The 12,029-nt window shown below is 42.4% G+C and overlaps 1 protein-coding gene across 3 annotated transcripts in view; it reads left to right on the forward strand.

The window, feature by feature from the left end:
* FAM65C (family with sequence similarity 65 member C) overlaps positions 1-12,029 on the forward strand; it is an 86,041-nt gene that overhangs the window by 57,335 nt on the left and 16,677 nt on the right. For all 3 annotated transcript variants that reach the window (XM_019510246.1, XM_019510245.1, XM_019510248.1), the window contains 6 exons: positions 161-217; positions 2,027-2,176; positions 2,822-2,885; positions 3,290-3,333; positions 4,111-4,236; positions 6,086-6,231. In XM_019510246.1, coding sequence (XP_019365791.1) covers positions 161-217; positions 2,027-2,176; positions 2,822-2,885; positions 3,290-3,333; positions 4,111-4,236; positions 6,086-6,231 — 587 coding nt within the window. The remainder of the gene's footprint in view (positions 1-160; positions 218-2,026; positions 2,177-2,821; positions 2,886-3,289; positions 3,334-4,110; positions 4,237-6,085; positions 6,232-12,029) is intronic.

Genomic DNA, 12,029 nt, shown 5'->3' on the forward strand with positions numbered 1-12,029 from the left:
TATTATGATCTTGATAAGGTAAGAACCCCTTTTCTGAGGGGTGGGATGGGGGTGAGATGTCACAGAAAGAATAATTAGCAGAGAGCACAGTTGAAAATTCACTTAATGCCATATTTTTATGAACATTGAAATTTGCTTTTTAATTTCTTTCTCTCTCCAAAAGCAAATTCGCTCTGTTGAAAGGTACATCAGAAAACTGGAATTTCATATAAGTAAGGTAAGGGGATTTATATTCTGTGCATGTAAGGTTTACACTGCTATATAAACAAATCCTGACTAGAAAATACTTTCATGATAGCTCTCTGAGGGGAAATAGCACTGGGTACTTTAATGAAAGCAGTTACACTTTCAGACAGAAAGCAGAGAGTTTTCTGAATGGCTCTATTCAGACTGAGAGCTGGGCATGGCTCAGCCTCAGGCTGTAGAACCAGTTTGAACACCCTTTCAGCTTAGTCCGAAAAAAGCTACTGTTGGGAGGAGTTGCAGGTTGGGTTTTTTTCCCTTTAAAAGCATGGGCAGTGGTGGTTCAATAGACCCTTCCCAGCTCCTGCCTAATTGGAAAGGGATAAAAATAATCTAAGCAGCTGAAACTGCAGGGTACTGAAAGTTCATCCAAGCCAGATTTATGGGACAGCACCCCACTCCCTTAGTCCAACCCAGAATTAAACAATATATCCTTTCATTCTTCATCTCCTAGTTTGGTGACATGGAGTAAACTGGCTTTTTAGTAGCTCTGCTTTAGTTATTTCCTTCATCTAAATGCATTTTACAGGCAAGATGTGTTCTATATAGTCTGTAGACTAGATCTCACCAGATGGAACTGCATGTAGGCATTGTATCATAGATTGGACTGTAAGCTGTAGACAGGGTAGTCCAAGTAGAAAGAAGCCTTGTTTGAGCCAGCACTGAAGCAGCTGTGCCACAGAATACTTTAGTGGAGGATGACCTTATGAGAGGAAGCCAGCCCTGTGTTTGTATGTTTGTCTACTTTTAACATAGTCCTGGTGATAGCATGAGAGTCATCCCTTCCATTTTGGGCTTGGAGAGAAAGATGGTTCAGTGGCACTATCTTAGTCTTTGGAAGGCTCCAGTGCATGCTGTAAAGGACTTGGACACCCAGTCCTACCTCAGTTCCCCATCAGTAATACGGAGAAAAAAATAGTTCCTTACCTCTTGAATGTTGTAAGGAGAAAAATGTATTGAGGTACTCAGACCCAGGTCCTCTAGGTGCTTCACTTGCAGTTAAATAAATAGGAAGTAGGCACCTAATGCCTATTTTTGAGTCTGGGCCTCAGGAACTTGGGTAATGGGAGCTCTGTACTTATGCTTGAGATGAGAGAGAATACTACGATGCTTGGTCTGTGACAGCAGTTTCCAAGTCCTGTGCCCAGACTTTGTGGGAGTAGTGAAGTAAGAAATTTGGTGCTCTGCCCAAGTTTAAAATCCATGGCAGATCTATATGAGGTAGGGAAATCTGTGCAGCCAAAGCAACAGACTTTGTGAAAACAATGCCCCCAAGTAACAACTTAGATGAGCCGAAGATTGTAGGCAGAACAACTAAATTGAGGCTCCAGGGTAGGATGGTAGCTTTTCTTGGCCGTAGTTGGAAATGAACTTTCATTTACAAGTTTGTGAATGTTAGTTTTGGACTTGTGGCCTCCAAACCAGTGCAGACTTTTAACAGTGAACATGGAATAGTGGTATGCACTATTCTCTTAGTGTGTTTTTTCATGAATGTGCATTGAATTTCACAGTGTATGAAACTGAATAAAATGCTTTAGTTTGTGGGGTTAATCTGCTTCTATCAGAAATCTTGGATTGACTTCAGTAAAAGGCTTCTTGCAGGAGGCTGGGGGCATGGTTAAATGCTAGAATAAGATTTGTTCTCTTACCAGGAACAGAAAAAAGCTTTAAGAAATGGAAAGTTCTCTTGCTAAATGAGGCTTCCCAGAATTCACTAAAATTGGAAACATACATTTTATCCCAATTTAGTATGTGTGTGACCTTTTTTTTTTTCTTTTTAAAGGTAGAAGAATTGTATGAAGCTTACTGCATCCAGTGTAGACTGCGAGACGGGGCCTCTAATATGAAACATGCTTTTTCCTTGTCTCCCTCCACTAAAGCCTCTAGAGAGAGCCTGGTGGAACTCTACAAGAACCTTCAAGAGTGCACTGAGGTAGGAGAGAATAGCACACGCCTGAAAAACAGCTGAGTACCCAGTGTACTGGCTCAATATTTGCTGTGCCATGACCTGCTGTTCTGATCTCTTGGCTTGGAAGTGACCTGATCTTGGAACCTTGCATGTAAAATTAGATAAAGGTGCATATTACAAAATGCCTGGTCAGGAGAAGGGGGCTCTAATTCTCATCCCTTTTCTGGGCAGTGAGAGATTGGCTTATAGTCAAATGCACACATGAAGAGAAATGGATAAAAAGCAAGGGACTTTCTGTAGTACTAGTGCCCCAAAACCTCTTCCAGTGGAAGTTAATGATAGCTTTATTTTGAATGCGAATAGACTTGACTCTATGGTGACTAAGTGCAAATATATGGTGTGGAAGACAACTGGGAGCAGATAGTTTAAACAATGTTGCTTCTCTTAACTTGCAGTCCTGAAAATAATATGAAAAAATCTACTTTCATCTTCCATAAATTAAAAGTGTTAATTGTGAAGTGTGTACTCTTCTGCAAACAGATAAAATCTTGTGTTGTAGAGAAGTGTTCTTTATCAAAGCCCTTTCAAGATGGGTGACAAATAGTGCCTAAGAGTGGTAGCTATTTTACACTGCTATTAGTCACAGTAACTGCTGTGTCTCTCTTTCAGGATATGTGTCTCATAGAAAGGGCACTAGAGGTTCATCTGGGAGAATTTCACTTGAAAATGAAAGGTAATCCCTGTGCTACTCTAACTTCACCGTTTAGGCATGGAGCTCTTTAGTTTAGCTGTGTAAAGGCCCTAGCTAACTCCACTGAGGTCAATTAAAGTTGGCTTAGGTGAGTTTTGGATCACATTCTGGACTCTTAATGAGCCTCTTGACTCACCAATGAATGAATGTCCCTTCATTGAATTTGTCCTTGTTCTGTATCATTATTTTTTGCTTGAGCCCAAAGCTGGGCTTCCCTTCTTTCCCCTAGCTCCAAGCTACTCTTTCATTTTTAAACCTAAGATCTTAGCTCGCCAACAACTCATTGTTACCTTAGTGTTTAATGCAAGTGAAAGTGTTTTTGGTAAACATTTTACAACTCTCTGAAAGGCTGTAAACATTAGAAGGGGTTTTCTTTCTCTTTTCAGGGTTGGTGGGTTACGCACGTCTCTGCCCAGGAGACCAGTATGAGGTGCGGTACACAGCAGTCCATTTTCTCTCTTGTATTCTACAGTCTTGAACTTGCACCTGTTAAGTGCAGGGGGGTAGGGGGAGTGAATGTGCATGGGTGCAAGGTTAAAATGATTGGGAGAACAGTTTGCTTGGGTGAGAGCAGTGCTGCTGCATCACTGCTAAGCTACCTTAGCCTTGAAGAAGGGAAAACATGGCTAAGTGCCTTGATAGAAGTTGGGGTGCAGGCACTGAGGTGATGAGGGAGGAGTGGGGGTAGCACCTGTGCTCTGCTAAGGACCCATCCTAGAAGAGGGGAGGCAGCCATACTGCTGCCTATCTAGAGGGGAGATCCCACTTGACAGCAATTCAGCTTGTCCCTGCAGGGCTGAATTTCTCTCATTTTCTTACTCCTGAGTGCCTGTTTGCTTGCCACTAAGTAGTTGCAGATCAGCTTCTAATACATCTTGGTGCGATGCTAGATAGTGCATATCCATAACTTTTTGCGTTACAAAATATCCCCAAAACCTATACCTGAGTATCTGACTTAAGAGACACAGGTTCTTCCAGGATGGGTGTGGCACCGGGTACTTGGCATTTGTTTAAGTATCAAATCCTGACCCCATCCTGTTTCACTCCCACCTAGATGCACAGTTATAAAGAGATGTGACACCTGTCTTGTAGCATGGGAGCCAGGGGTAGAAAGAGAGAGAGGGAAGTGAAACTAAACTGATGTCCTTGAAGAGAATGTTTTGGGGTGTATTGACTCCAGCATTCTCTTCTCTTTTGTGGCTTGTAGGTGTTTGTGCGACTGGGGCGCCAGAAATGGAAGCTGAAAGGCAAGATTGAGACGGATGACAGCCAGACATGGGATGAAGAAGAGAAGATTTTTATACCTAACCTCCATGAGAAGTTTGAGATCAAGGTGGGGTGTGTGTGATGGCTGGATTTAAGTTGATGGGGCAGCAGGTCATCTACCTTCCCATGCAGCAATCGGCCTACCAACCCATTTTAAAAGCCCAACAAAAACAAAACTCCTCACATTTTTTACAGTGCTCTGCCAACAGCAATTTGGTGATGTTCTGCTTGATGAGGGGATCTCTGCTTCTATTTTGCTTTTGGAGCAGTCTTTGTAATGGCAACTACACTTCTGCTCTTTTGCTCTTTCGTATATTTGAAAACATTTTCAAAATCTGCATTTAAAACTTGCAGTGTTTAGGGATTCCTGGCTTAGATGGCTACATGTAATTTTTGTGTGTGCAAAGACTTCAGTTGCAAGATACTTGGAGTTCTACCATTTGTTGAAAATGGATATGTACGCATGTCTTTGTACTCTCATATGCACCTAGGCACACGCTAAAGTCCAGGAATATCTTTCCTTTGGTTTTCCAACAGAACCTGTCTTTTTTTTTTCTGAGCCCCATATCCCTTTAATCTCAGACACTTCAAACAAGCTGATAGTGTATCGGAGTTAATGAGTCGCCTGTATTTATTTGGTGTTTTTCAAGCTGGATTCTACCACTTGCCGTTTTACAGGATCCCATTGGATTCTTAATGTCCTTACCACCTTTCTGCTATAATAGAGGTGTGTAAACTTCCTGCAGGAAGTTTTGTCACCTAAATAACAAATTGCGGAGAGAGAATGCCACTGCTGCTAATTCCACCTGCTAAATGCCGCATCCTGACCTGACAAATGGAATTAGTTCCTAAAGGTCTCTACCTGGCATCCCCTGAGGGATAGATCCTACAGCCATGACTTTTCCCAACTTAAAAGTTAGGCTGAGAAAGCATGGTTGGGCTGGATTCTTCTCCATTTTGACTGAAACAGTGCTAGTGTGGGGCTTTCAAACTCTGGAAGCCATACACATTGGCTATTGCAACACATTCCCAGACCCCACCCACAGAATGGGCTGGTTTACATAGGAGAGAATTCCTGACCTCTTGCCAGTAGACCTTTTAGAAATGTGCTTAAAATGTTTTCCCTCCATTTGCACAGTGAAAACTAGGAGAGGCTAATTCAGATGCATGTTTTCCTTTAATAGTTACAAAAACATGAATTGCTTTGTATGCCAATGAAGATGATTCATTTCATAGTTCAGGAGAATTGATATAATTTAGGCCTCCTGCCGGCTTATGAAATTATACTGACTGTAGACTCCCTACATTTCTCCTCTCCTTCATAAACCACCCACAGAAGTATGTATGGAGTAAAACTCGGGAATAGGTTGGTATCAGAAATACATTTATAGCAAAATGGGGTCTGGAATTCCAGATAGCTATGTGCAGTTAAGTTTACAATATAAACAACGTCCAGCATTTTCAAATGAGAGCAGTCTAAGCTTGGTCTCCTAAATGAAAGTTGGCCCTCTTCTCATTTCCAAGGATGCTGACTGCTCATATCTCCCTTTTGACTTGAATGGAAGCTTTGTCTGTCACAGCAGCTGTGGAAAACCAGTCTGCTGTTACTTGGGAATCTAAGCTTGGGTCTTGAGGTTTGAAAAGTTTGGGCTAAGGCCTCAGAGAGCTGATCCCAGCCTTTTGAGCATCTCCACCCAGTAAGCACAAATTGAGGTGTGTTGAACTGGCTTTTTCATTTGGACCATTTTCAAATACACGCTGGCCATTTTCCAGATGGTTGACATAAGATCTAGATATACCATGGGAGTATTCTGGATTTAGCCATATCTTTTGGCTACCGCATCTCTAAACCACCCAACTCATTTTTCATGTCTCAATTATCTGGCAAGATAGAGACTCAAGTGATGTCTCCGTAGGTGACGGAGCTGCGAGGACTGACCACTATTCTAGTTGGCATAGTAACGTGCGACAGCATTGACTTCTTTACGACCAGGCCTCATGCCATCATTGTGGATATTACGGAGCTAGGCACCATCAAGCTACAGCTGGAGGTCATCTGGAAGTGAGTACAACTCCATCTGCAAAATGCTGGAGCAAAGCTTGTTGAAATTGTATTTCAGGCCTTTGAGGGGTGTCACCTAGCAGTGCTCAACACCATAGTCCTCTCTATTTACAGAGCAGATGCAGCATAGATAGCAGCTGTGCCAACTTCCCCACAACACCCCCAGCCAGTGTGCCTCAACTTTGACCTGGAAGGACCAGTCCTAGGGAAGAGAGGACAGGCCCCACTTCTGTGGCCCTTCTGGTCCTTTGCGTTGTGGCTGCCAACACGGGGAGAAAAGCATTGGGCTTTTATTTAGGTTACTGCTTTTGTCCAGAGTCCATTTCAATCTTGGTGTCACATGGTGCACACATCTCGAAAACACAAAGGCGGAACTTAAAGAAGATGAGATGTAGCTGAAAACAGCAGCTCTTAGGCACAACAATAAGAAAAAGGTTGAGGTTTAGAGTAATCACTGCAGTTACCAGGGCCAAGACATCCTTTCCAATGACATTGTCCTAGAAGACTTGGCAGCTGTCACACTTGACTTTTTGACACTATGATCACAATTGCAGGGTATAGCTTTGCTTGTGCACTGTTGTGAAACATTTTTAATGGTTCCAGTGTGATCACTTCTATGCCACATCAAAAATACACTGATTGAGACTGAAGTGGTGTTTCTCATTTGATGCATGGTTTTTAAACTCCGGATTTGTAATATTTTTGTAGTCAACTATTATTAATACTAATATTTATTAAAGGCGAATTTTTCATTTTAAAAGGTGTCACCTTGAATCTCCTCCTCTTCCTCCCCTCCTCCAGCCATGCAACTTTTTTTTTAACAACAAACTTCCCACCCCAAAAACATTAGCTTAGATTTTGAAGGACTCCATCTGAATAGAAGGGCTTTATTTTCCCTTTGAAACATTACGAAGACTGCTGCTGCATTTGCTCTGCTAATATATTGTTAAAACTGACCTACAAGATGGTGGCAATATGTTGACCATGGTTGAGTGCAGGATGTTTTTTAAATGTATTTATTTCTTGGTGAGTGTCATTTTATATCTGAGTTGTGGCATCTTTTTAACAGAAAGAAGCTACAGGTTGTTTTGTGACCGTAGTGAAAGAATTAATTAATTAAATATCTGTTCACACTTTCTAAATATACTTAGAAGTTAGGAAAGTGGGTCCTTTCTATTTTAATGTCTGTAGATGCTAGTAAAAGAATTTTCACAAACTCTAGTGAATCCCATAACTAATCAAAGTCTGAAATGGAAAACAATTTAAACCTTTTTTTCTCCATCTGCTAGTATGGGAAGCAAATATATTTTGCAAGTTAAGCAACAGAACTAGCTGTTTAAATGATTTTCCCTTTCAGTTAAATTTTTCTTCAGAAATCAGGACAAAACTAATATTCTAGGAAGTAACAGTTCTGTGTTTTGTAATGAATCAAAACTGAGAAACAACTGGGAGTAGGTATATGTGACTTATAATACACTTCATATTTCAGGCGTTTCTATATATTGCACATGCTCTTATTTTTATACCTGCAAATTGCTCTATGTCCCTCTTGTGCAGTAAAGTGGTAATGTACATGCAGGAAAGCCCAGTTTCCATTTAGTACTCTCCAATAGCCTAACAACACCAGCCAGATTTGCAATGAGTCTGAAAAGGCAACATGAGTAGTACCCTTCATTCACCTCCCCTTTCTCCTCCTCCCACTTGCATCCGGTTCATCTCGGCTCTGTCTCCATCCAGCGGAGCTGGAAAAGGAATTTTGGAACTTTTTCTTTTTTAAGGACCAACCTGCAGAGATTATGTTGCAAAGACCTGTGGCTTCAGGACCCAGTCGAGGAGAAGGGAACAAACAAGGTTCCCAGACGTATCTTGCAACCTGACTTCTTAAAAGTAGAACTGTAGTTTTAGGATCTACAAAATGCACTTGGAAATGTGACATGGCTTCAGCCTTGGCATAGTTACCTTAGCTACCAGGCAGAGAAATACCAGAAAGAGTTTTTCACTTGAGACTTCCTACCTAAATCCTGTTCAGCAGCTTTCTGGTTGCTTTTGTGGACAATATGAAGTTCCCTGGTTGCTGTTTCCTAATTCTTCCTCCTCGACAAACAGTTTCTTTGCACAGTGTGCAGTTTCCTTTCAAACTTGTTTCAGTTTTAACGGTGTTTGTTGTTCAACAAACCGTAGGCCTGACCCACAGTATCTGAAGATTGTTTTCAAACATTAGATGTTACTGTAAATCAATGAAAAATACATTTTCATAGCAGAGCTGGGTCTGCACCTGTTGTTTATGATAGTCGCTTATTCCTCTTGAGATCTGACATTGGGCATCACTGCGTGTTTTTGGTTTTTTTTTGGTGGGGGCGTTGCAGCTGCTCTGAGCTTTGTGAGTCTTTCAGACTTTTTTGGAAAGCCTGAGCCAGTAGTAAGATAGCAGACCATCCGTCCAGAAGCTCTGGCTTTGCTTCTGTGCAGTGTTCTCTATTATGTACTCTACAAAACGTCTGTCAACTCCATGCATCATTTCATGTGTGCCGATTGGCACAGGCCTTCATGATGGAATTGACTGAAAAATTAAATTTTCAGTGTGTGGGGCTTTTAATACTAAAATGGCTCCTTTTTCCTCACAACAACTTTCATGATAGTAATACATTCTTTTTTCTTTCTTCCTGTTTTGACAAAGCACAAATGTGTTTGCTTCTCTGTTAACGCTACTCCAGAACTTGTATATATCTTATTATTATTTTTATACATTTCGAAAATGTAATAAAGCCCTAAAGACTCTACCAATAGTGAAAGTGAAAGATCTTAGTTACCCTCTAATTTCTTTAAGCCAAGTACAAACAGTGAACTAGCCTGAGGCTGAATTGATTCAGTCTTTGCAGGTTAGTCTAAGATGCAGTGATTAAACTGAGAAACAACTGGACACACATTTTACCTTTGATGCAGGAAGTGCAGCTACATGCCTGCAGTGGCTCAGGCCAGATGCCAGGCGGTGCTGGAGCATGGCTCTGGCATGTAGCCAGCATGGACTCTGTGTTTGCTGCTTCTTCCTGCTGCCCCCGAGGTCTCTGGGGTTTGCAGTCCAGAATCACAGAAGCAGGACTCTGCAGGGATTCTCATCACTTCTTTCTGCTTCCAGGTGCCTCTGGGATTTGTAGTCTATAGTGGCAGCCAGCAGTAACTTTCAGTAAGTTTAGCAGGGCAGAACAGGATAGCTTTGTACTCAAGGGAAGCGGGGTTTAACCAATACCATCCACCTAATGGTCAGAAATTTCTTTAAGTTGTAACAGATACCTACCCTAGCTCCAGACCCCTCCCCACTCCACTTCACTTCTCTGCTGGAACAGACAGCACAGCACAGCCCAGGGCTGGAAAGCATGCTGGGATGCCAAAGGACTCTGTTTTAACTTTAAACCAGGAAGGGGTCTGGGACAGAAGTTTCATAAACCAGTTTGACCCAAATCAGTTAAGTCTGATACTACATTCAACTAGGTTTATCTTAAACCAGTTTCAGCCAGTTTGAAACTGGTTTATATGCCCTGAACTTCTGTTCTGTTGCAGGTTTAAACCAGTTTTTGATCACTTAAACCAGTTTAGGTGTAACATGTGTCCCTAGCCTAGAGTTCATACGTAAACTTAGGGACAGACATTACACGTACACCAGTTTAAGTGATCAGAAACTGATTTAAACCTGTAACAGAATAGAAGGTCAGTGCACATAAATCAGTTTGAAAATGGCCAAAACCAGTTTGAGATGTCTGTCCAGTTATTAATCAGTTTAAACTGCGCAGCTTAGACTAACCTGCAAAGTGATTCGATTCAGGCTTAGGCTTTTTGAATGTGTGTCCCTAGCTGAGGCAGAAACTCCCTACGATCATGGAGCTGTGACTGAACTGGGTTTTAAAACTACCCTGGCTAAGAGCCTGAAGCCTTGCACTGAGAGAGGAAATGTACAGAGCTGAGTCTGGGAGATTTGTTTCTAATCCAGCTCTCCATCTCACCAGCAAAGGTAAATGGCTCCTTTTAAAAGTGCCTTCATTTTTGAAGCCTGCTGGTGTTGCTGCTTCCCCCCCACCTCCTGCCCTTTTCCACCATGAGTGTTTTTGGTAACTGTCTAGAGACAAACTCGTACTGTGTGGAAAGCAAAGGAAAATGGGGGCTCTGGGATTTTGGGTCATTTTTCAAGTTCTTGCCCTGTATTTAAAATCTCCCCTAGACAAATGGTGTGCTGTGCTGATTTCCCTAGTAAGATGGTTTTGTTTCTTAACTTTGTTGGCACCTTGCTCTTGCTATCGTTCAGTATTTTATGTTCTGTAGCATTGGCCTAGGTCTAAGGTGCTCTATAATGCTGTAAAACAGGCAAGTTTTCAGATGGGAATGGCATTAATGGTGACATTTTTACCTGGTGGGCTAAGCTGGGGTAGAAATCCTGATGCCTGTTGCAAGAGAATTTCTCCCATGTTTGTGAAATACACTGGTATCCTACCAAGGGGATTCTCCAGAGCTCTTCCACATGGAGCTGCCAGGCTCCTCCTCTTGAGAGCTTTCCTGCTAACTTTGTTTACACAGAAACATAGTTGCGTGGTGATAAGACGAGGGTGTTCCTATTTTCAGAGGTTAAAAAAAAATAAAATAAAACCACTCAAAATAACAGCTGCTTTTTTCCTTTTGAATTATACGTAACTAAACTTATCCAGCAGAGGCACCCAAACTTCCCTTTGAAGCCAGCTTTTACCCCAGACTCACTGTGTCAAAGCTGTGCTCTCCTGGTATCGAAATTTATATTTTCAGTTCTCTTTATAGAAATTCTACCAACTTCTTTGCAGATGTCAGCCACAAATAGCTTTGCCTGGGTCTTCCTGGAAGTGCTTAGATAACCAGCTTGGGAAAGGGACTTGCGTTTCAGGGCTTTGAAATGCTTTCCCTTCCTGTAGTCTCAGAGTGCAACGCATGCTGCTGTTGAGTTTTCAGCAAGATCACTGGGAGTGTATTTGGCTGGAATTGGAATGATTTGCATTGGCAAGGATGGAGGAATAAAGACCTGACAAAAAACATGATTTTTATACAGCATGCCTTTTGTTATTCAGAATGTACCAAATTTTTGCTTGTGAAAGTAACTCTCCCCCTCTCCAAAAGGTTGATAGCTTTTATAAATGTGTTGCAAATTAGCTGAATGGCTTAGTCATGTGGCAAATGTGCAGCCAGCTGAGAATTTCACACTTTCCACTTTCTGATGGATGTCAGGTTCACTCTTCCATGTCCACTCTTCCTTTGTGGGTACATACAAAATGAGAAATCTTTGCCAGCACAGAGTGGCATACCCCAGTCCCATCCCAGGATCTGCTGTAGCATGTAGGTTAGGGCCTACTCTAGGAAAAGTGGGGTCAAATCTTCCAAGGTAGAAGAGGGACTTGAACTCAGATCTGTCAGAACCCAGGCAAAGCAGTCTTGCCACTGAGCTATTGGAGGAGCAGAAATAATGTTGTTTCTATCTCTTCTGTGTTGAGCTGCATATGCAGTGCCATAGCAACCAAGTTTGGTGCCTGGGGCAAGCCTGCAGCAGCAGCCTTCCCTTGCCACACACACAGATCCAGGGGGGCACATGCCCCCCCCATGCTTGCCCAGGAGTGCACCCAGTGGCAGGAGCCACCTTTCCTCTGTCCCCATGCTGCCCCCCCCCCCAACAAACTTCTCATGGCTCTATCCCACATCCTGCCCTGGCTGGGCAGCACCTGTTGGTGCCCCTTCACTTCACCATGGGGCAGTCGCCCCACTCGCCCCCCCCCTCCCACCCCGCCACT

This window comes from Gavialis gangeticus, unplaced genomic scaffold, assembly GCF_001723915.1.
Source record: "Gavialis gangeticus isolate Ggan-Ray unplaced genomic scaffold, GavGan_comp1, whole genome shotgun sequence".
NCBI lineage: Eukaryota > Metazoa > Chordata > Crocodylia > Gavialidae > Gavialis > Gavialis gangeticus.